Source organism: Delphinus delphis, chromosome 13, assembly GCF_949987515.2.
Source record: "Delphinus delphis chromosome 13, mDelDel1.2, whole genome shotgun sequence".
NCBI lineage: Eukaryota > Metazoa > Chordata > Mammalia > Artiodactyla > Delphinidae > Delphinus > Delphinus delphis.
In genome coordinates, this window is record NC_082695.1 from 31,601,942 (window position 1) to 31,625,198 (window position 23,257).

Below are 23,257 nucleotides of genomic sequence, written 5' to 3' on the forward strand. Positions count from 1 at the left end.
GAGAGGACTGGGGTTGGCGGCGTGAACACAGCCTGAAGGGGTTAGTGAACCACGGCTAGCCGGGAGGGAGTCCGGGGAAAAGTGTGGAGCTGCAGAAGAGGCAAGAGACTTCTTCTTCCTTCTTTGTTTCCTGGTGTGCAAGGAGAGGGGCTTAAGAGCGCTGCTTAAAGGAACTCCAGAGACGGGCGCGAGCCGCGGCTAAAAGCATGGACCAGAGACGGACGTGAGCCGCGGCTGAAAGCGCGGATCCCAGACACGGGTGCAAGCCGCGGCTAAAAGAACGGACCCCCCCAGAGACAGGCGAGAGACGCTAAGGCTGCTGCTGCCGCCACCAAGGGGCCTGTGTGCAAGCACAGGTCACTATCCACACCCCTCTTCCGCGGAGCCTGTGCAGCCCGCCACGGCCAGGTTCCCAGGATCCAAGGACAACTTCCCCGGGAGAACGCACAGCGGGCCTCAGGCTGCTGCAACGTCATGCCGGCCTCTGCTGCCGCAGGCCCGCCCCGCACGCCGTGCCCCTCCCTACCCCCCGGCTGAGTGTGCCAGAGCCCCCGAATCAACGGCTCCTTTAACCCCGTCCTGTCTGAGCAAAAAACACGCCCTCCAGCGACCTACACGCAGAGGCAGGGCCAAATCCAAAGCTGACCCCCTGTGAGCTGTGAGAACAAAGAGAAAGGGAAATCTCTCCCAGCAGCCTCAGAAGCAGCAGATTAAAGGTCCATAATCAACTTGATGTACCTGCATCTGTGGAATACATGAATAGACAACGAATCATCCCAAATTGAGGAGGTGGGCTTTGAGAGCAAGATTTATGACTTTTTCCCCATGCTTCTGTGTAAGATTTTGTCTGTATAGCTTTGCTTCCACCATTTGTCCTAAGGTTCTATCTGTCCCTTTTTTTTTCTAAATAATTATTTTTTAATTCAGTAACTTTATTTTATTTTACTGTATCTTCTTTCTTTTTTTCCTTCCTTGCTCCCTCCCTCCTTCCTTCCTTCCTCCCTCCCTCCCTCCCTCCCCTAACTCTCTCTACTTTTTCTCCCTTTTATTCTGAGCCGTGTGGATGAAAGGCTTTTGGTGCTGCAGCCAGGAGTCAGGGCTCTGCCTCTGAGGTGGGAGAGTCAACTTCAGGACACTGGTCAACAAGAGACCTCCCAGCTCCACATAATATAAAACGGTGAAAATCTCCCAGAGACCTCCATCTTAACACCAGCACCCAGCTTCACTCAATGACCAGCAAGCTACAGAGCTGGACAACCTATGCCAAACAACTAGCAAAACAGGAACACAACCCCACCCATTAGCAGAGAGGCTGCCTAAAATCATAGTAAGTCCACAGACACCCCAAAACACACCACCAGACGTGGACCTGCCCACCAGAAAGACAAGATCCAGCCTCATCCACCAGAACACAGGCACCAGTCCCCTCCACCAGGAAGCCTGCACAACCCACTGAACCAACCTTAGCCACTGGGGACAGACACTAAAAACAACAGGAACTACGAACCTTCAGCCTGCAAAAAGGAGACTCCAAACACAGTAAGATAAGCAAAATGAGAAGACAGAAAAACACACAGCGGATGAAGGAGCAAGATAAAAACCCACCAGACCTAACAAATGAAGAGGAAATAGGTAGTCTACCTGAAATAGAATTCAGAATAATGATAGTAAAGATGATCCAAGGAAATAGAATGGACAAAATGCAATAAACATTTAACAAGGACCTAGAAGAAATAAAGATGAAACAAGCAACGATGAACAGCACAATAAATGAAATGAAAAATACTCTAGACGGGATCAATAATAGCAGAATAACTGAGGCAGAAGAAAGGATAAGTGACCTCGAAGATAAAATAGTGGAAATAACTACTGCAGAGCAGAATAAAGAAAAAAGAATGAAAAGAACTGAAGACAGTCTCAGAGACCTCTGGGACAACATTAAACGCACCAACATTTGAATTATAGGGGTTCCAGAAGAAGAAGAAGAAAAAGAAAGGGACTGAGAAAATATTTGAAGAGATTATACTTGAAAACTTCCCTAACATGGGACAGGAAATAGTTAATCAAGTCCAGGAAGCACAGAGAGTCCCATACAAAGATAAATCCAAGGAGAAATACGCCAAGACACATATTAATCAAACTGTCAAAAATTAAATACAAAGAAAGCATATTAAAAGCAGCAAGGGAAAAACAACAAATAACACACAAGGGAATCCCCATAAGGTTAACAGCTGACCTCTCAGCAGAAACTCTACAAGCCAGAAAGGACTGCCAGGATATATTTAAAGTGATGAAGGAGAAAAACCTGCAACCAAGATTAGTCTACCCAGCAAGGATCTCATTCAAATTTGATGGAGAAATTAAAACCTTTACAGACAAGCAAGAGCTGAGAGAGTTCAGCACCACCAAACCAGCTTTACAACAAATGCTAAAGGAACTTCTCTAGACAAGAAACACAAGAAAAGGAAAAGACCTATAATAACAAACCCAAAACAATTTAGAAAATGGGAATAGGAACATACATATTGATAATGCTCCCACCAAAAGACAGAGAATGGCTGAATTGATACAAAAACAAGACCCATATATATGCTGTCTACAAGAGACCCACTTCAGACCTAGAGACACATACAGCCTGAAAGTAAGGGGATGGAAAAAGATATTCCATGCAATGGAAACCAAAAGAAAGCTGGAGTAGCAATTCTCGTATCAGACAAAATAGACTTTAAAATAAAGACTATTAGAAGAGACAAAGAAGGACACTACATAATGATCAAGGGATCGATCCAAGAAGAAGATATAACAATTGTAAATATTTAGGCACCCAACATAGGAGCACCTCAATACATAAGGCAAATACTAACAGCCATAAAAGGGGAAATTGACAGTAACACATTCATAGTAGGGGACTTTAACACCCCACTTTCACCAATGGAGAGATCATCCAAAATGAAAATAAATAAGGAAACACAAGGTTTAAATGATACATTAAACAAGATGGACTTAATTGATATTCATAGGACACTCCATCCAAAAACAACAGAATACACATTTTTCTCAAGTGCTCATGGAACACTCTCCAGGATAGATATCTTGGGTCACAAATCAAGCCTTGGTAAATTTAAGAAAATTGAAATTGTATCAAGTATCTTTTCCAACCACAACGCTATGAGACTAGATAACAATTACAGGAAAGGATCTGTAAAAAACACAACCACATGGAGGCTTAACAATACTTAATAACGAAGTGATCACTGAAGAAATCAAAGAGGAAATCAAAAAATACCTAGAAACACATGACAATGGAGACACAACGACCCAAAACCTATGGGATGCAGCTAAAGCAGTTCTAAGGGGGAAGTTTACAGCAATACAATCCTACCTTAAGTAACAGGAAACAACTCAAATAAAAAACCTAACCTTGCACCTAAAGCAATTAGAGAAAGAAGAACAAAAAAAACCCAAAGTTAGCAGAAGGAAAGAAATCATAAAAATCAGATCAGAAATAAATGAAAAGAAATGAAGGAAACAATAGCAAAGATCAATAAAACTGAAAGCTGGTTCTTTGAGAAGATAAACAAAATTGATAAGCCATTAGCCAGACTCATCAAGAAAAAAAGGAAGAAGACTCAAATCAATAGATTTAGAAATGAAAAAGGAGAAGTAACAACAGACACTGCAGAAATACAAAAGATCATGAGAGATTACTACAAGCAGCTCTATGCCAATAAAATGGACAATCTGGAAGAAATGGACAAATTCTTAGAAATGCACAACCTGCCAAGACTGGATCAGGAAGAAATAAAAAAATATGAACAGACCAATCACAAGCACTGAAATTGAAACGGTGATTAAAAATATTCCAACAGGGCTTCCCTGGTGACACAGTGGTTGAGAGTCCGCCTGCCGATGCAGGGGACACGGGTTCGTGCCCTGGTCTGGGACGATTCCACATGCCACGGAGCGGCAGGGCCCGTGAGCCATGGCTGCTGGGCCTGCGTGTCCAGAGCCTGTGCTCCGCAATGGGAGAGGCCACAACAGTGAGAGGCCCGCGTACTGCAAAAAAAAAAAAAAATTTTCCAACATACAGAAGACCAGGACCAGATGGCTTCACAGGAGAATTCTATGAAACATTTAGAGAAGAGCTAATACCTATCCTTCTCAAACTCTTCCAAAATTTAGCAGAGGGAGGAACACTCCCAAATTCCTTCTACGAGGCCACCATCACCTTGATACCAAAACCAGGCAAGGATGTCACAAAGAAAGAAAACTACAGGCCAATATCACTGATGAACATAGACACAAAAATCCTCAACAAAATACTAGCAAACAGAATCCAACAGCACATTAAAAGGATCATACACCATGATCAAGTGGGCTTTATTCCAGGAATGCAAGGATTCTTCAACATATGCAAATTTATCAATTTATCAATGCAATTTATCAATACACCATATTAACAAATTGAAGGAGAAAAACCATATGATCATCTCAATAGATGCAGAGAAAGCTTTCGACAAAATTCAACACCCATTTATGATAAAAACCCTGCAGAAAGTAGGCATAGAGGGAACTTTCCTCAACATAATAAAGGCCATATATGACAAGCCCACAGCCAACATCATCCTCAATGGTGAAAAACTGAAAGCATTTCCACTAAGATCAGGAACAAGACAAGGTTGCCCACTCTCACCACTCTTATTCAACATAGTTTTGGAAGTTTTAGCCACAGCAATCACAGAAGAAAAGGAAATAAAAGGAATCCAAATTGGAAAAGAAGAAGTAAAGCTGTCACTGTTTGCAGATGACATGATACTATACATAAAGAATCCTAAAGATGCTACCAGAAAACTACTAGAGCTCATCAATGAATTTGGTAAAGTAGCAGGATACAAAATTAATGCACAGAAATCTCTGGCATTCCTATATACTAATGATGAAAAATCTGAAAGTGAAAATAAGAAAACACTCCCATTTACCAATGCAACAAAAAGAATAAAATATCTAGGAATAAACCTACCTAAGGAGACAAAAGGCCTGTATGCAGAAAATTATAAGACACTGCTGAAAGAAATTAAAGATAATAAAAAATAAATGGAGGGATATATGATGTTCTTGGATTGGAAGAATCAACGTTGTGAAAATGACTCTACTACCGAAAGCAATCTACAGATTCAGTGCAATCCCTATCAAACTACCACTGGCATTTTTCACAGAACTAGAACAAAAAATTTCACAATTTGTATGGAAACACAAAAGACCCCGAATAGCCAAAGCAATCTTGAGAATGAAAAACGGAGCTGAAGGAATCAGGCTCCCTGACTTCAGACTATACTACAAAGCGACAGTAATCAAGAAAGTATGGTACTGGCCCAAAAACAGAAAGATAGATCAATGGAACAGGATAGAAAGCCCAGAGATAAACCCACACACATATGGATACCTTATCTTTGATAAAGGTGGCAGGAATGTACAGTGGAGAAAGGACAGCCTCTTCAATAAGTGGTGCTGGGAAAACTGGACAGGTACATGTAAAAGTATGAGATTAGATCACTCCGTAACACCATACACAAAAATAAGGTCAAAATGTATTAAAGACCTAAACGTAAGGCCAGAAACTATCAAACTCTTAGAGGAAAACATAGGCAGAACACTCTATGACATAAATCACAGCAAGATCCTTTTTGACCCACCTCCTTAGAGAAATGGAAATAAAAACAAACAAAACAAATGGGACCTAATGAAACTTCAAAGCTTTTGCACAGCAAAGGAAACCATAAAGAAGACCAAAAGACAACCCTCAGAATGGGAGAAAATATTTGCAAATGAAGCAACTGACAAAGGATTAATTTCCAAAATTTACAAGCAGCTCATGCAGCTCAATAACAAAGAAACAAACAACCCAATCCAAAAATGGACAGAAGACCTAAACAGACATTTCTCCAAAGAATATATACAGACTGCCAACAAACTCATTAAAGAATGCTCAACATCACTAATCATTAGAGAAATGCAAATCAAAACTACAATGAGATATCATCTCACACCAGTCAGAATGGCCATCATCAAAAAATCTAGAAACAAAATGCTGGAGAGGGTGTGGTGAAAAGGGAACACTCTTGCACTGCTGGTGGGAATGTGAATTGCTTCAGCCACTATGGAGGTTCCTTAAAAAACTACAAGTAGAACTACCATATGACCCAGCAATCCCACTACTGGGCAAATACCCTGAGAAAACCAAAATTCAAAAAGAGTCATGTACCAAAATGTTCATTGCAGCTCTATTTACAATAGCCCAGAGATGGAAACAACCTAAGTGTCCATCATCGGATGAATGGATAAAGAAGATGTGGCACATATATACAATGGAATATTACTCAGCCATAAAAAGAAATGAAATTGAGCTATTTTTAATGAGGTGGATAGACCTAGAGTCTGTCATACAGAGTGAAGTAAGTCAGAAAGAGAAAGACAAATACCGTATACTAACACATATATATGGAATTTAAGGGAAAAAAATGTCATGAAGAACCTAGGGGTAAGACAGGAATAAAGACACAGACCTACTGGAGAACGGACTTGAGGATATGGGGAGGGGGAAGGGTGAGCTGTGACAGGGCGAGAGAGAGTCATGGGCATATACACACTACCAAACGTAAGGTAGATAGCTAGTGAGAAGCAGCCGCATGGCACAGGGAGATCAGCTCAGTGCTTTGTGACAGCCTGGAGGGGTGGGATAGGGAGGCTGGGAGGGAGGGAGACGCAAGAGGGAAGAGATATGGGAACATATGTATATGTTTAACTGATTCACTTTGTTATAAAGCAGAAACTAACACACCATTGTAAAGCAATTATACCCCAATAAAGATGTTAAAAAAAAATGGCTACTATTCCATTTGCTTCAGAAAAATGATTGCACTTTGCAAATGATTACTTGAAGAGAGGTCTCTACCACTCTTAGAAATGACCTGCTTTTATAATATGGAAAGTGATAGGTTCAGTTTCTATTTCTGTGAGAGATAATAATTTCATAAACAAGGAAGACAAATGTGGTCCTGGGCCCTGTCCTTCTGCGCCTTGCTCATGTTTCTGAACACTTGTGGCCATCGGCACCTCCTGCCTGATGCAATTCCTTCCCAGTAAACAACTGCATGAAGATATTAGGAAAGGTAGCAGCCAACTGCGGGAGTGCCGTCTGTTCTATAGCATCTGGCAATTTAAGGAATTCAGACAACTGCAGACTTAAGGCAGCTCACTTGACAGCTGGATTAGGAAAAGGGCATTTGCCATGTCAGCAGTGAAAATGCACAAGGGGCCTCCTCACTGTGCCGTGGGTGGCCTTTCTGTTCATGTTTCTATGGAAACCGTCTACAGCGGGAGATGACGGCTCAGACATTCTAGACCTTGGTTCATCACACTGGGTGAGGAAAAGATCCAAACCAGGACAGACAGCAGATTATAGAGTTGCCATGGGCTTTTGCCCCTCTCTCCCCCTCCCAACTTATTAATAAAGCTAAAACAGAGTCTGGGCCTTTTGTGGTTATAACTATTCCCAAGGCCTCTCTTAGAAGACCCCCTCAAGGGAGCACCCAGCTCTGTCCGCTTTGGCCTTTACAGAGCATGCGTAGAGCCACCCTTGGTTTGGCTGTCTCCCCGTGATGGTAAAGAACCTGGGCTGCAGCTAAGACACCTGGCTCTGACTCTCACTGCAGGGCCTTCTGCTGGTTCCTTAACCTCTCTCAGCAAGGCAGGATTCAGGTCTTTAGTGTAAGGTTGCCAGATAAACTACAGGACACCCAGTTAAATTTGAATTTCAGATAAACAATGAACATGTTTTTAACTATTCCATGATATCATATATTTTTTATTTGCTAAATCTGGCAATCCCACTCTACAGTCTCCAAGGGCCTAGAAAGATTGATACCCCTTCCCTCCCTACCAAATAATTCAAAAAAAAATTTAAATCTACGTCTTAAAAGACATGTAACATAATTTGTTGAAGATCATATTTTTCCCATGATGCTTTTATTGAAACATCAGATTATTTTCAAAACCTGTTTTTGGTGGCCCAAGCATTTGCTTAGTTTGTTAATCCATCACTGTTTTTTAAAATTGTGGTAAAATATAGATAGCATAAAACCATTTTTACTGGGGCTTCCCTGGTGGTGCAGTAGTTAAGAATCCACCTGCCAATGCAGGGCACACAGGTTCAAGCCCTGGTCTGGGAAGATCCCACGTGCCGCGGAGCAACTAAGCCCGTGCGCCACAACTACTGAGCCTGCGCTCTAGAGCCCGTGTGCCACAACTACTGAGCCCATGTGTCACAACTACTGAGCCCACACGCCTAGAGCCTGTGCTCCACAACAAGAGAAGGCACCGTAATGAGAAGCTCGTGCACCACAACCAAGAGTAACCCCCGCTTGCTGCAACTAGAGAAAGTCCGCAAGCAGCAACGAAGACCCAACACAGTCAAAAATAAATATATTTTAAAAACATTTTTACCACTATCTTAACCATTTTTTAAGTTATTTAACCATTATTTTAACATTTTTAAGTGTATAGTTCTCTGGTTTTAGGTACTTTAACACTGTTATGCAACCATCACCACCATCCAGCTCCAAGACTCATTTCATCTTGCAAAACAAACTGTGTACCCATTAAACACTAATTCCCAGCTCCCCTCTCTCCCCAGCTCCTGGCAACCACCATTTTACTTTCTGTCTGTAGGAGTTTGACTACTCTAGTCACCGCATATAAGTGGAGTCATTCAGCATTTGTCTGTCTGTGACTGGCTTATTTCATTTGGCATAATGTCCTACAGGATCATCCATGATGTAGTATGTGTTAGTTTCCTTCCTTTCTAAGGCTGAGTAATATTCCATCATGTGTATATACCATATTTTGTTTATCCATTCATCAGTGTGCACTGGGGTTGCTTCCACCTTTTGGCTATTGTGAATAATGCTTTGAATATGGGTAAACAAATATTTCTTTGAGTTCCTACTTTTGATGTTTTTGGGTATATACCTAGAAGTGGAATTACTGGATCATACGGTAAGTCTAAGTCTATTTTTAATTTTTTGAGGAACAACCATACTTTTTTCCCATAGTATCCAGTGCTTTTTTTTTTTTTTTTTTTTTTTTGCGGTACACGCGCCTCTCACCGTTGTGGCCTCTCCCGTTGCGGAGCACAGGCTCCGGACGCGCAGGCTCAGCAGCCATGGTTCACGGGCCCAGCCGCTCCACGGCACGTGGGATCTTCCCGGACCGGGGCACGAACCCGTGTCCCCTGCATCGACAGGTGGACTCTCAACCACTGCGCCACCAGGGAAGCCCTCCAATGCTGTTTTTAAGCCTCAATCTTCTACCTGTAAGGTGTGGTTATGATACCAACCATGGAAAGGCATATATTTGGAAATATTACTAAAATTGACTCAAAAAGGAGAACATCTGGATAAGCCAATAACACTGACCTTAATCCTCAGTGAAATGTAATCCTCAGTCACACCTGCTGGCAAAAAAAAGTGCAAGGATCAGTTGGTTTAAAGACAAGCTTTATTAAACACCAGCAACAAGAAAAAGAAAACTAACCAATGCATTTAACACAGCTGGTATAACCTTTATGAAGCCTGACTTATATAATACCTTATTGATTTTCCTATATTGTCTGTCTGTACGACCATCTCTAAAAGGATGCATCATAATTAGGGATGATGTACATGTGGCTGGATATGGAACAACCATATTCAACACAGGCTTATGAATTAAGTGCCAATTTAGTATCCAAACCAGAAATTGAGATGAAAATAGATAAAATGCTCTGTTAGAATTGATGGGCCAGGAGACACGTGTATTCTCACCTTAGAACACTATAAATCAAGGGCTAAGTTGTGGTACCATGAGAAAGACAGGTCTGGGAAGGTTTAAAGAGGCAGCTGTAACTAGGCTTTGCAGAATGCACAACAGTGGCTTTTGTGGGCCACAGACAATTTACAAAGTGCTTTCTTATGCATGGTGTTGTTTGGGTCTAGAAAGGAGGTGTGGAACCATGACACATGGGTCTAAGCTGCCCAGCTGAAAGAAAGGGGACTGTTAGGAATAATGGGGGGCAGGTGGGAGAACGGGTAGGTGGAGAGAGAACAGAGTGGATGGGGCCTAATCATGGAGAGCCCAAAAGTTAAGGAGGTAGGAAGGAGACTGGATGCAATGCCTTATGAAGTGTCAGGGTTTTCCATTAGGAGAGTGGTGTGATGAAACGGTGCATTTGAAATCATAAACTAGCTGGAGAGTGCAGCCTGAGTCAGCCAGTTGAGCAACACTAATTGAGTGGTAGCTGATACCAGGGCAGTGATAAAGGACAAGAGAGGTGTATAGGAATGTTAGAGGCTCCAGCAGTACATTAGCTTTAGGCAGTAAAAGATCGGGAGCCTGGACAATGAGAACGGTGGTTCCACAGACAGGAGGTAAATTGAGAAAAATTATGAACTTAAGCTTTGAATGTATTGAATTTGAGAGAATGGTGAGAACGTCTGAATGGAGGTGTCTCAGCCAGCTGGCTGGATCAAGGACTGGCCCAGGACTCTTCTCACTACTGCAAGCTTTGTCATTTATATATCAAACAGTATTTATCTTTCTCTGTATAATTTATTTCACTATGCATAATACCCTCCAATTCCACCCATGTTGTTGCAAAAGAGCAAAATTTCATTCTTTTTAAATTTTTAATGGCTGAATAGTATTCTACTGTACGTACATGTACCACATCTTCTTTATCCATTTGTCTGTTGATGGACACTTGTGTTGCTTCCATAACTTGGATACTGTAAATAATGCTACTACATTGCTATACTGCAGTGCTACAGTAGAATGCATGTATCTTTTCAAATTAGTATTTTTGTTTTTTAATGGTTCTTATTTATGCTCATTTTCCCCCTCAGATTGTATGTGCTCCTCAACAATCTGTTAATTGGTTCATAGCTCCTGGAAGGTCTATATTGTGTTGGATATTTCTTGGGCATTTCTCCCGGAGCTAAAATAATTAGGACCTATGGGAGATTATTAGTAGATAATTGTTGAGTTGAATATTAGTTTATCATTTTTTTCCAAAAATACCTCAGCAGTGTAGTTCTTCCTATAAATTTCAAAAGTTCTTTGCAAATGTAATTCCTCTGAGCCATCTAAAAAGCACAGAGCAAATAAGCAGAATAAGCCTCTTTTGCAAGATATTCCCAAAAGAAATTCTATAGGCTGAACAGTTTTCATAATATCAATATGTAGTGAAATTTTCAGCTTAATATTCTGAAGTGTCAAAACTATCACGATTTTTTCAAACTGTGACAAAGACATAGCTCATGTTCCTTTCAAACTCTCTCAGGGTCCAGCAATGGGACCCATCACAGTTGTCTGAAGCAAGGACTTGGGTGAAAACATAATGGAAATCATTTTTTTCTGAGTAACACAATTTAGAAATGATATTTTCTTCTCAGAGTATATGTAGTGGGTAATATTTAATTATAAACTATTAAAACACAAACTCCTATCTTGAATATTGAAAAGCTGTGGTGGTCTCTGTTTACATAATTAGAGGAATTTCATTGACATGAAAGAGTAAAGTTTATGGCAGTTTGTTTTAGTCAGAACCATTATAAACATCAAGCATTTCATCAACAATTTAATTTTTAGCATGTGTTCAAAGTCCAAATGTGACTGTCTGTTATGAATAAAAACACAGTAAAAACCTTTAATAAAAATTGGAAAGCACTGAGTTGTGTCGCTATTAGGTGCTCAGAAGAGAACAATTAGGGAAAGAACATCAGTCAAGGGAGCAGATGGGAGCTTGTGAGGAACAGACACACCAGAGGTTACATGTGGTATGTAACCAAAATGGTGTGTAACCATTTGCAACCAGACTAGAAAGGTAAGCAGCATTTAGGTGTGGTTAGGAAATTAATGAGCCTGATTAATACTGTTTGATTTAAATGTAATTCTGGGACTTCCCTGGTGGCGCAGTGGTTAAGAAACCGCCAGCCAATGCAGGGGACACGGGTTCGAGCCCTGGTCCAGGAAGATCCCACATGCCGCAGAGCAACTAAGCCTGTGCACCACAACTACTGAGCCTGCACTCTAGAGCCTGCAAGCCACAACTACTGAGCCCACGAGCCACAACTACTGAAGCCCACGTGCCTAGAGCCCGTGCTCCACAACAAGAGAAGCCACTGCAATGAGAAGCCCGTGCACCACAACAAAGAGTAGCCCCTGCTCGCCGCAACTAGAGAAGAGTAGCCCCCGCTCACCGCAACTAGAGAAAGCCCGTGCGCAGCAATGAAGACCCAATGCAGCCCTAAATAAATAAACAAATTTATAAAAAATTTTAAAAATGTAATTCTGTACCTTTGAAGTTTGATTAAATTGATCATGGAGTTTAAGAAAAAAATACGAGTGAGAAAGGCAAAATGTGGAAAACCAGCTGGCGGGCTAAACTCACTAAGTCTGGCTGGAAAAAAATGTTCAAACTCAGAAGACTCTGTGAAAATCTTTCAATCTTCTAGGTGAGATCAGAAATGAACTGAAGAAAGCACTTCTTAATAGGCTAACCTAAAAGAGAACACTTTTTCCTCCTCTCGTTGTTATAATGGAATTGAGTAAAGTTGGGGAGAAAAAGGAGAGGAATCCTAAACTGATAAAGTGACTAGACAAATCAGTGAATTATTGCTGACTCATAGCAATTCCCGAAGTCAAGTGAAAGGTATGCATTTGTGTGTGTGTGTTAGTTGATATATAACCAACAGAAAGTGTGACAGAACTTATGGTCTGAACATAATCTAGTCAATTTCTTACTAAAACACAAAACATCAACAATTCTTCAGTGACGTATAATAGGACCCAGGGTCTACAATACATAACATTCACATTTGTTATGTCCAGGATACAACTCAAAATCTTTCAACATGTTGATATATACAACCAGGAAAATAGGGCGAATTCTCAAGGGGAAAAAAATGCCAACCTCAAAATGGAACTATCAGACAAAAACCTTAAAGCAGTGATTATATCTATGCTACATAAAGGTCAGGGTAAACACATCTGAAATGAATGAAATGATACAAATTCTCAACAGAGAAATGGAAAATAGAAAAAGGAACCAACTGAAAATTACTGAACTGAAAAATACAATATCTGAAGTGAAAAAAATCACTGGATGGACTCAGTATCAGAATGTAGATGATAAAGGAAAGGGTCAGCAAACTTGAAAATAGAACAATGAAAATTATCCAACATAACAGAGAGATAAAAGATTGAAAAAAACCCCAGAGTGTCAGGTAGATAACTTCTACAGATCTAACATAGCATAATTGGAGTCCTATAGGCAGAAGAGAGAGTGTTTGGAACAAAAAAAATTTTTTCATCAAGAATGGCAAAAAGTCCCCCAAATTTAGTGAAATACATAAATTTACAGATTCAAGACACTCAGCAAACTCCATACAGAAAAATTTCAAAGAAAACAATGCCTCAACAACAATAATCAAACTTCTAAAATCCAAAAATAATTAAAGAATTATTGAAATCAGCTAGAGAAAAAAAGTACACATTACATACCGAGGAACAATGATTCAAATATCTATGAATTTCTCAGGAGAAATCCCAAAGGCCAGAAGATAGCAGAACTACATCTTTAATGTACAAAAAGAAACGGGTTTATCAACCCAGAATTCTACATCCGGTGAAAATATAAAAGTATCTTTCAGAGATAAAAGCGAAATAAGGACATTCTCAGATGAAAGAAAACAAAGATAATTCATCAGGAGCAGTCCTGCTCTTGTATCCAGAATATATACAGAACTCTTATAACTCAACAGTAATACAAACAACCCAATTACAAAGGAGAAAAAGATACGGATACTTCACAAAAGAAGAAATATGAATGACCAAATGCAGAAGAAAAGATACTCATCGTCATTAGGAAAATGTAAATTAAAACCACAAAAAGATTCGACTATATACCATCTAGAATGGCGAAGTGTTCACAAGGATGCTGAGCAACTGTAACTCTTGCACACTGCTGGTGGGAATGTACAATGGTTCAACCACCTTGGAAAACAGTTTGGTAATTTCTTTAAAAAGTGAAATATACACCCACCACATGTCCGTTCTATTCTATTCTTGGTTTTTATCAAAGAGAAATAAAAACATATACCTACACAAAGACTTGTAGATACACATCCTTAGGAGATTTATTTGTAGTAGCCAAAAACTAGAAACATCCCAGATGTCCATCAATATAAGAACTGATAAAGTGTGGTATATTCACATACTGGAATATTACATAGAAATAACAAGGAATAAACAATTGATATATCAACAACATGGATGAATCTTAGAAATATCAGTATTATGCTGAATGAAAAAAGCCTTACACAAAAATACATATTGTATGATATCACTTATATAAAAATCTAGAAAATGAGGTCAAGGAGAGAGGAATAGATTTACAAATTGGCATGAGGAGCCTTTTTGGGGTGATGGAACTGCTGACTATTTTGTTAGTGGTGATGGTTTCATGGGTCTATACATATATCGAAACCAGTCATTTTACATATCTGCTGTTTAACTGTACTTAATATACCTCGAGAGTTGTAAAAAAAAAATAATTTAAAAATGTTGACAACACAGCCTGGTGCACGAGGAGAGGGGATTAAGAACGCTGCTTAAAGGAGCTCCAGAGACGGGCACGAGCCACGGCTAAAACCGCGGACCCCAGAGACAGGCATGAGACGCTAAGGCTGCTGCTGCCGCCACCAAGAAGCCTGTGTGCGTGCACAGGTCACTATCCACACCTCCTTCAGGGGAGCCTGTGCAGCCCGCCACTGCCAGGGTCCCGGGATCCAGGGACAAGTCCCCCGAGAGAACGCACGGCGCGCCTCAGGCTGGTGCAACGTCACGCCGGCCTCTGCCGCCACAGGCTCGCCCTGCACTCCGTGCCCCTCCCTCCCCCAGCCTCAGTGAGCCAGAGCCCCCGAATCAGCGGCTCCTTTAACCCCGTCCGGTCTGAGCGAAAACACAGAGCCCTCCAGCGACCTACACGTAGAGGCAGGGCCAAATCCAAAGCTGAGCCCCTGGGAGCTGTGAGAACAAACAAAAGAAAGGGAAATCTCTCCCAGCAGCTTCAGAAGTAGCGGATTAAACCTCCACAATCAACTTGATGTACCCTGCAGCTGTGGAATACATGAATCGACAACGACTCATCCCAAATTGAGGAGGTGGACTTCGGGAGCAAGATTTATGATTTTTTCCCCTTTTCCTCTTTTTATGAGTGTGTATGTGTATGCTTCTATGTGACATTTTGTCTGTATAGCTTTGCTTCCACCATTTGTCCTAGGGTTCTATCCATCCGTTCTTTTGTTTGTTTGTTTGTTTTTGGTTTTTTTTCTCTTAATAATTTTTTAAATAACTTTATTATATTTTATGTTACTTTATTTTACTTTATCTTCTTTCCCTCTTTTTATCCTTCCTTCCTTCCTTCCTTCCTCCCTCCTTTCTTTCTTTTTCTTTCTTTCTACTTCTACTAATTCTTTCTTTCTACTTTTTCTCCCTTTTCTTCTGAGCCGTGTGGATGAAAGGCTCTTAGTGCTGCAGACAGGAGTCAGTGCTGTGCCTCTGAGGTGGGAGAGCCAACTTCAGGACACTGGTCAACAAGAGACCTCCCAGCTCCACATAATAATAAATGGTGAAAATCTTCCAGAGATCCCCATCTCAACACCAGCACCCAGCTTCACTCAACGACCAGCAAGCTACAGTGCTGGACATCCTATGCCAAACAACTAGCAAGACAGGAACACAGCCCCACCCATTAGCAGAGAGACTGCCCAAAATCATAATAAGTCCACTGACACCCCAAAACACACCACCAGACATGGATCTGCCCACCAGAAAGACAAGATCCAGCCTCATCCACCAGAACACAGGCACCAGTTCCCTCCACCAGGAAGCCTACACAACCCACTGAACCAAGCTTAGCCACTGGAGACACACACCAAAAACAACAGGAACTATGAACCTGCAGCCTGCAAAAAGGAGACCCCAAACACAGTAAGATAAGCAAAATGAGAAGACAGAAAATCACAGAGCAGATGAAGGAGAAAGATAAAAACCCACCAGACCTAACAAATGAAGAGGAAATAGGCAGTCTACCTGAAAAATAATTCAGAATGGTAGTAAAGATGATCCAAAATCTTGGAAATAAAATAGACAAAATGCAAGAAACATTTAACAAGGACCTAGAAGAACTAAAGATGAAACAAACAACGATGAACAGCACAATAAATGAAATGAAAAATACTCTAGATGGGATAAATAGCAGAATAACTGAGGCAGAAGAACAGATAAGTGACCTGAAAGATAAAATAGTGGAAATAACTACTGCAGAGCAGAATAAAGAAAAAAGAATGAAAAGAACTGAGGACAGTCTCAGAGACCTCTGGGACAACATTAAACGCACCAACATTCGAATTATAGGGGTTCCAGAAGAAGAAGAGAAAAAGAAAGGGACTGAGAAAATATTTGAAGAGATTATACTTGAAAACTTCCCTAATATGGGACAGGAAATAGTTAATCAAGTCCAGGAAGCACAGAGAGTCCCATACAGGATAAATCCAAGGAGATACATGCCAAGACACATATTAATCAAACTGGCAAAAATTAAATACAAAGAAAGCATATTAAAAGCAGCAAGGGAAAAATAACACACAAGGGAATCCTCATAAGGTTAACAGCTGATCTCTCAGCAGAAACTCTGCAAGCAAGAAGGGACTGCCAGGACATATTTAAAGTGATGAAGGAGAAAAACCTGCAACCAAGATTACTCTACCCAGCAAGGATCTCATTCAGATTTGATGGAGAAATTAAAACCTTTACAGACAAGCAAAAGCTGAGAGAGTTCAGCACCACCAAACCAGCTCTACAACAACTGCTAAAGGAACTTCTCTAGGCAAGAAACACAAGAGAAGGAAAAGACCTACAATAACGAACCCAAAACAATTAAGAAGATGGGAATAGCAACATACATATCAATAATTACCTTAATATAAATGGACTAAATGCTCCCACCAAAAGACACAGATTAAATGAACATATACAAAAACAAGACCCATATATTTGCTGTCTACAAGAGACCCACTTCAGACCTAGAGACACATACAGCCTGAAAGTAAGGGGATGGAAAAAGATATTCCATGCAATGGAAACCAAAAGAAAGCTGGAGTAGCAATTCTCATATCAGACAAAATAGACTTTAAAATAAAGACTATTAGAAGAGACAAAGAAGGACACTACATAATGATCAAGGGATCGATCCAAGAAGAAGATATAACAATTGTAAATATTTAGGCACCCAACATAGGAGCACCTCAATACATAAGGCAAATACTAACAGCCATAAAAGGGGAAATTGACAGTAACACATTCATAGTAGGGGACTTTAACACCCCACTTTCACCAATGGACAGATCATCCAAAATGAAAATCAATAAGGAAACACAAGCTTTAAATGATACATTAAACAAGATGGACTTAATTGATATTTATTAGACATTCCATCCAAAAACAACAGAATACACATTTTTCTCTAGTGCTCATGGAACATTCTCCAGGATAGATCATATCTTGGGTCACAAATCAAGCCTTGGTAAATTTAAGAAAATTGAAATTGTATCAAGTATCTTTTCCAACCACAACGCTATGAGACTAGATATCAATTACAGGAAAAGATCTGTAAAAAATACAAACACATGAGGCTAAACAATACACTACTTAATAACGAAGTGATCACTGAAGAAATCAAAGAGGAAATAAATATATATCTAGAAACAAATGACAATGGAGACATGACGACCCAAAATCTATGGGATGCAGCAAAAGCAGTTCTAAGAGGGAAGTTTATAGCAATACAATCCTACCTTAAGAAACAGGAAACATCTCGAATAAAAAACCTAACCTTGCACCTAAAGCAATTAGAGAAAGAAGAACAAAAAAACCCCAAAGTTAGCAGAAGGAAAGAAATCATAAAAATCAGATCAGAAATAAATGAAAAAGAAATGAAGGAAACAATAGCAAAGATCAATAAAACTGAAAGATGGTTCTTTGAAAAAATAAACAAAATTGATAAACCATTAGCTAGACTCATCAAGAAAAAAAGGGAGACGACTCAAATCAATAGAATTACAAATGTAAAAGGAGAAGTTACAACGGACACTGCAGAAATACAAAAGATCATGAGAGATTACTACAAGCAACTATATGCCAATAAAATGGACAACCTGGAAGAAATGGACAAATTCTTAGAAATGCATAACCTGCCAAGACTGAATCAGGAAGAAATAGAATATATAAACAGACCAATCACAAGCACTGAAATTGAAACGGTGATTAAAAATCTTCCAACAAACAAAAGCCCAGGACCAGATGGCTTCACAGGCGAATTCTATCAAACATTTAGAGAAGAGCTAACACCTATCCTTCTCAAACTCTTCCAAAATATAGCAGAGGAAGGAACACTCCCAGACTCATTCTACAAGGCCACCATCACCCTGATACCAAAACCAGACAAGGATGTCACAAAGAAAGAAAACTACAGGCCAATATCACTGATGAACATAGATGCAAAAATCCTCAACAAAATACTAGCAAACACAATCCAACAGCACATTACATGAATCATACACTATGATCAAGTGGGCTTTATTCCAGGAATGCAAGGATTCTTCAATATATGCAAATCAAGGAACGTGATACACCATATTAACAAACTGAAGGAGAAGAACCATATGATCATCTCAATAGATGCAGAGAAAGCTTTCGACAAAATTCAACACCCATTTATGATAAAAACCCTGCAGAAAGTAGGCATAGAGGGAACTTTCCTCAACATAATAAAGGCCATATATGACAAACCCACAGCCAACGTCATCCTCAATGGTGAAAAACTGAAAGCATTTCCACTAAGATCAGGAACAAGACAAGGTTGCCCACTCTCACCACTCTTATTCAAAATAGTTTTGGAAGTTTTCGCCACAGCAATCAGAGAAGAAAAGGAATACCTGAATAGACAACCAATCATCCCAAATTAAGGAAGTGGACTTTAGGAGCAAGATCTATCATTTTTTCCCTTTTCCTCTTTTTGTGAATGTGTATGTGTATGCTTCTGTGTGAGATCTTGTCTGCTCACCCGCCGGGGCGGGCGGGGCTGCGAGCTGAGGCTCTGAGGCTCGGGTTTCGGTTTCGGACAGAGCGCAGGGAGAGGACTGGGGTTGGCGGCTTGAACATAGCCTGAAGGGGTTAGTGCACCACAGCTAGCCGGGAGGGAGTCCGGGGATAAGTCTGCACCTGCCGAAGAGGCAGGAGACTTTTCCTTCCCTCTTTGTTTCCTGGGGCGTGAGGAGAGGGGTTTAAGAACGCTGCTTAAAGGAACTCCAGAGACGGGCGCGAGCCGCGGCTAAAAGCGCGAACCCCAGAGACGGGCGTGAGCCGCGGCTAAAAGCGCGGACCCCAGAGGTGGGCGTGAGACGTTAAGGCTGCTGCTGCCGCCACCAAGGGGCCTGTGTGCGAGCACAGGTCACTCTCCACACCCCTCTTCCGCGGAGCCTGTGCAGCCTGCCACTGCCAGGTTCCCAGGATCCAGGGACAACTTCCCCGGGAGAACGCACAGCGCGCCTCAGGCTGATGCAAAGTCACGCCGGCCTTTGCCACCGCAGGCCCGCCCCGCACTCCGTGCCCCTCCCTCCCCTCCGGCCTGAGTGCGCCAGAGCCCCCGAATCAGCGGCTCTTTTAACCCCATCCTGTCTGAGCAAAATACAGACGCCCTCCAGCGACCTACACGCAGTGGCAGGGCCAAATCCAAAGCTGAGCCCTGGGAGCTGTGAGAACAAAGAAGAGAAAGGGAAATCTCTCCCAGCAGCCTCAGAAGCAGCGATTAAAGCTCCACAATCAACTTGATGTACCCTGCATCTGTGGAATACCTGAATAGACAACCAATCATCCCAAATTAAGGAAGTGGACTTTAGGAGCAAGATCTATCATTTTTTCCCTTTTCCTCTTTTTGTGAATGTGTATGTGTATGCTTCTGTGTGAGATCTTGTCTGTATAGTCTTGCTTCCACCATTTGTCCTAGGGTTCTATCTGTCCATGTTTATTTTTAAATTTTTTTTCTTAATAATTAATTTTAATAACGTAATTATACTTTACCTTCATTCTTTCTTTCTTTCTTTCCTTCCTTCCTTCCCTCCTTTAGACAACGAATCATCCCAAATTGAGGAGGTGGTCTCTGACAGCAAGATTTATGATTTTTCCCCATTCACCTCTTTTAGTGAGGGTGTATGTGTATACTTCTGTATAAGATTTTGTCTGTATAGCTTTGCTTCCAACATTTGTCTTAAGGTTCTATCCGTCCCTTTTTTTTTCTAAATAAGAATTTTTTAATTCAATAACTTTATTATACTTTATTTTATTTTTACTGTATCTTCTTTCTTTCTGTCTTTTTTCCTTCTTTCCCTCCTTCCTTCCTTCTCCCTCCCTCCCTCCCTCCTTTCTTTCCTTCTTGCCTCCTTTCCTTCTTTGCTTCTTTCTTTCTTTCTTCCTTCCTTCCTACCCTCCTTTCCTTCTTTCTTTCCTCATACTTCTCCTAATTCCCTCTACTTTTTCTCCCTTTTATCCTGAGCCGTGTGGATGAAAAGCTCTTGGCGCTCCAGCCAGGAGGCAGGGCTCTGCCTCTGAGGTAGGAGAGCCAACTTCAGGACACTGGTCAACAAGAGACCTCCCAGCTCCACATATCATCAAACGGCGAAAATCTCCCAGAGACCTCCATCTTAACACCAGCACCCAGCTTCACTCAACGACCAGCAAGCCACAATGCTGGAAAACCTATGCCAAACAAATAGCAAAACAGGAACACAACCCCACCCATTAGCAGAGAGGCTGCCTAAAATCATAATAAGGCCACAGACACCCCAAAACACACCACGAGACGTGAACCTGCCCACTAGAGAGACAAGATCCAGCCTCATCCACCACAACACAGGCACTAGTCCCCTCCACCAGGAAGCATACACAACCCACTGAACCAACCTTAGCCACTGGAGACAGACATCAAAAACAGGAGGAACTATGAACCTGCAGCCTGCAAAAAGGAGACCCCAAACACAGTAAGATAAGCAAAATGAGAAGACAGAAAAACACACAGCAGATAAAGGAGCAAGATAAAAATGCACCAGACCTAACAAATGAAGAGGAAATAGGCAGTCTACCTGAAAAAGAATTCAGAATAATGATAGTAAGGTTGATACGAAATCTTGGAGATAGAATGGACAATAGAATGGACAAAATGCAAGAATCAGTTAACAAGGACCTAGAAGAACTAAAGATGAAACAAGCAACGATGAACAACACAATAAATGAAATTAAAAGTACTCTAGATGGGATCAATAGCAGAATAACTGAGGCAGAAGAACGGATAAGTGACCTGGAAGATAAAATAGTGGAAATAACTACTGCAGAGCAGAATAAAGAAAAAAGAATGAAAAGAACTGAAGACAGTCTCAGAGACCTCTGGGACAACATTAAACGCACCAACATTCGAATTATAGGGGTTCCAGAAGAAGAAGAGAAAAAGAAAGGGACTGAGAAAATATTTGAAGAGATTATACTTGAAAACTACCCTAATATGGGAAAGGAAATAGTTAATCAAGTCCAGGAAGCACAGAGAGTCCCATACAGGACAAATACAAGGAGAAATACGCCAAGACACATATTAATCAAACTGTCAAAAATTAAATACAAAGAAAGCATATTAAAAGCAGCAAGGGAAAAACAACAAATAACACATAAGGGAATCCCCATAAGGTTAACAGCTGATCTCTCAGCAGAAACCCTACAAGCCAGAAAGGAGTGGCAGGACATACTGAAAGTGATGAAGGAGAAAAACCTGCAGCCAAGACTACTCTACCCAGCAAGGATCTCATTCAGATTTGATGGAGAAATTAAAACCTTTACAGACAAGCAAAAGCTGAGAGTTCAGCACCACCAAACCAGCTTTACAACAAATGCTAAAGGATCTTCTCTAGGTAAGAAACACAAGAGAAGGAAAAGACCTATAATAACGAACCCAAAACAATTTAGAATATGGAATAGGAACATACATATCGATAATTACCTTAAATGTAAATGGACTAAATGCTCCCACCAAAAGACACAGATTAGCTGAATGGATACAAAAACAAGACCCTTATATATGCTGTCTACAAGAGACCCACTTCAGACCTAGAGACACATACAGACTGAAAGAAAGGGGATGGAAAAAGATATTCCATGCAAATGGAAACCAAAAGAAAGCTGGAGTAGCAATTCTCATATCAGACAAAATAGACTTTAAAATAAAGACTATTAGAAGAGACAAAGAAGGACACTACATAATGATCAAGGGATCGATCCAAGAAGAAGATATAACAATTGTAAATATTTATGCACCCAACATAGGAGCACCTCAATACATAAGGCAAATACTAACAGCCATAAAAGGGGAAATTGACAGTAACACATTCATAGTAGGGGACTTTAACACCCCACTTTCACCAATGGACAGATCATCCAAAACGAAAATCAATAAGGAAACACAAGCTTTAAATGATACATTAAACAAGATGGACTTAATTGATATTTATTAGACATTCCATCCAAAAACAACAGAATACACATTTTTCTCTAGTGCTCATGGAACATTCTCCAGGATAGATCATATCTTGGGTCACAAATCAAGCCTTGGTAAATTTAAGAAAATTGAAATTGTATCAAGTATCTTTTCTGACCACAACGCCATGAGACTAGATATCAATTACAGGAAAAGATATGTAAAAAATACAAACACATGGAGGCTAAACAATACACTACTTAATAATGAAGTGATCACTGAAGAAATCAAAGAGGAAATCAAAAAATACCTAGAAACAAATGACAATGGAGACACAATGACCCAAAACCTGTGGGATGCAGGAAAAGCAGTTCTAAGGGGGAAGTTTATAGCAATACAAGCCCACTTTAAGAAGCAGGAAACATCTCGAATAAACAACCTAACCTTGCACCTCAGGCAATTAGAGAAAGAAGAACAAAAAAAACCCAAAGCTAGCAGAAGGAAAGAAATCATAAAAATCAGATCAGAAATAAATGAAAAAGAAATGAAGGAAACAATAGCAAAGATCAATAAAACTAAAAGCTG

General features: G+C 40.6%; 1 protein-coding gene across 3 annotated transcripts in view; it reads right to left on the reverse strand.

The window, feature by feature from the left end:
- Positions 1 to 23,257, reverse strand: part of LOC132436147 (collagen alpha-1(I) chain-like) — a 35,148-nt gene that overhangs the window by 3,375 nt on the left and 8,516 nt on the right. The window contains exons 2-3 of one of the 3 annotated variants that reach the window (XM_060028690.1): positions 9,474 to 9,508; positions 9,055 to 9,368 (exon numbers count right to left, since the gene is read on the reverse strand). In XM_060028690.1, the coding sequence (XP_059884673.1) occupies positions 9,357 to 9,368; positions 9,474 to 9,508 (47 nt within the window). In that variant the 3' untranslated portion in view covers positions 9,055 to 9,356. Of the gene's footprint in view, positions 1 to 9,054; positions 9,509 to 23,257 lie in introns of those variants that run through there. The other 2 variants (XR_009521718.1, XM_060028689.1) reach the window with 2 other exon arrangements.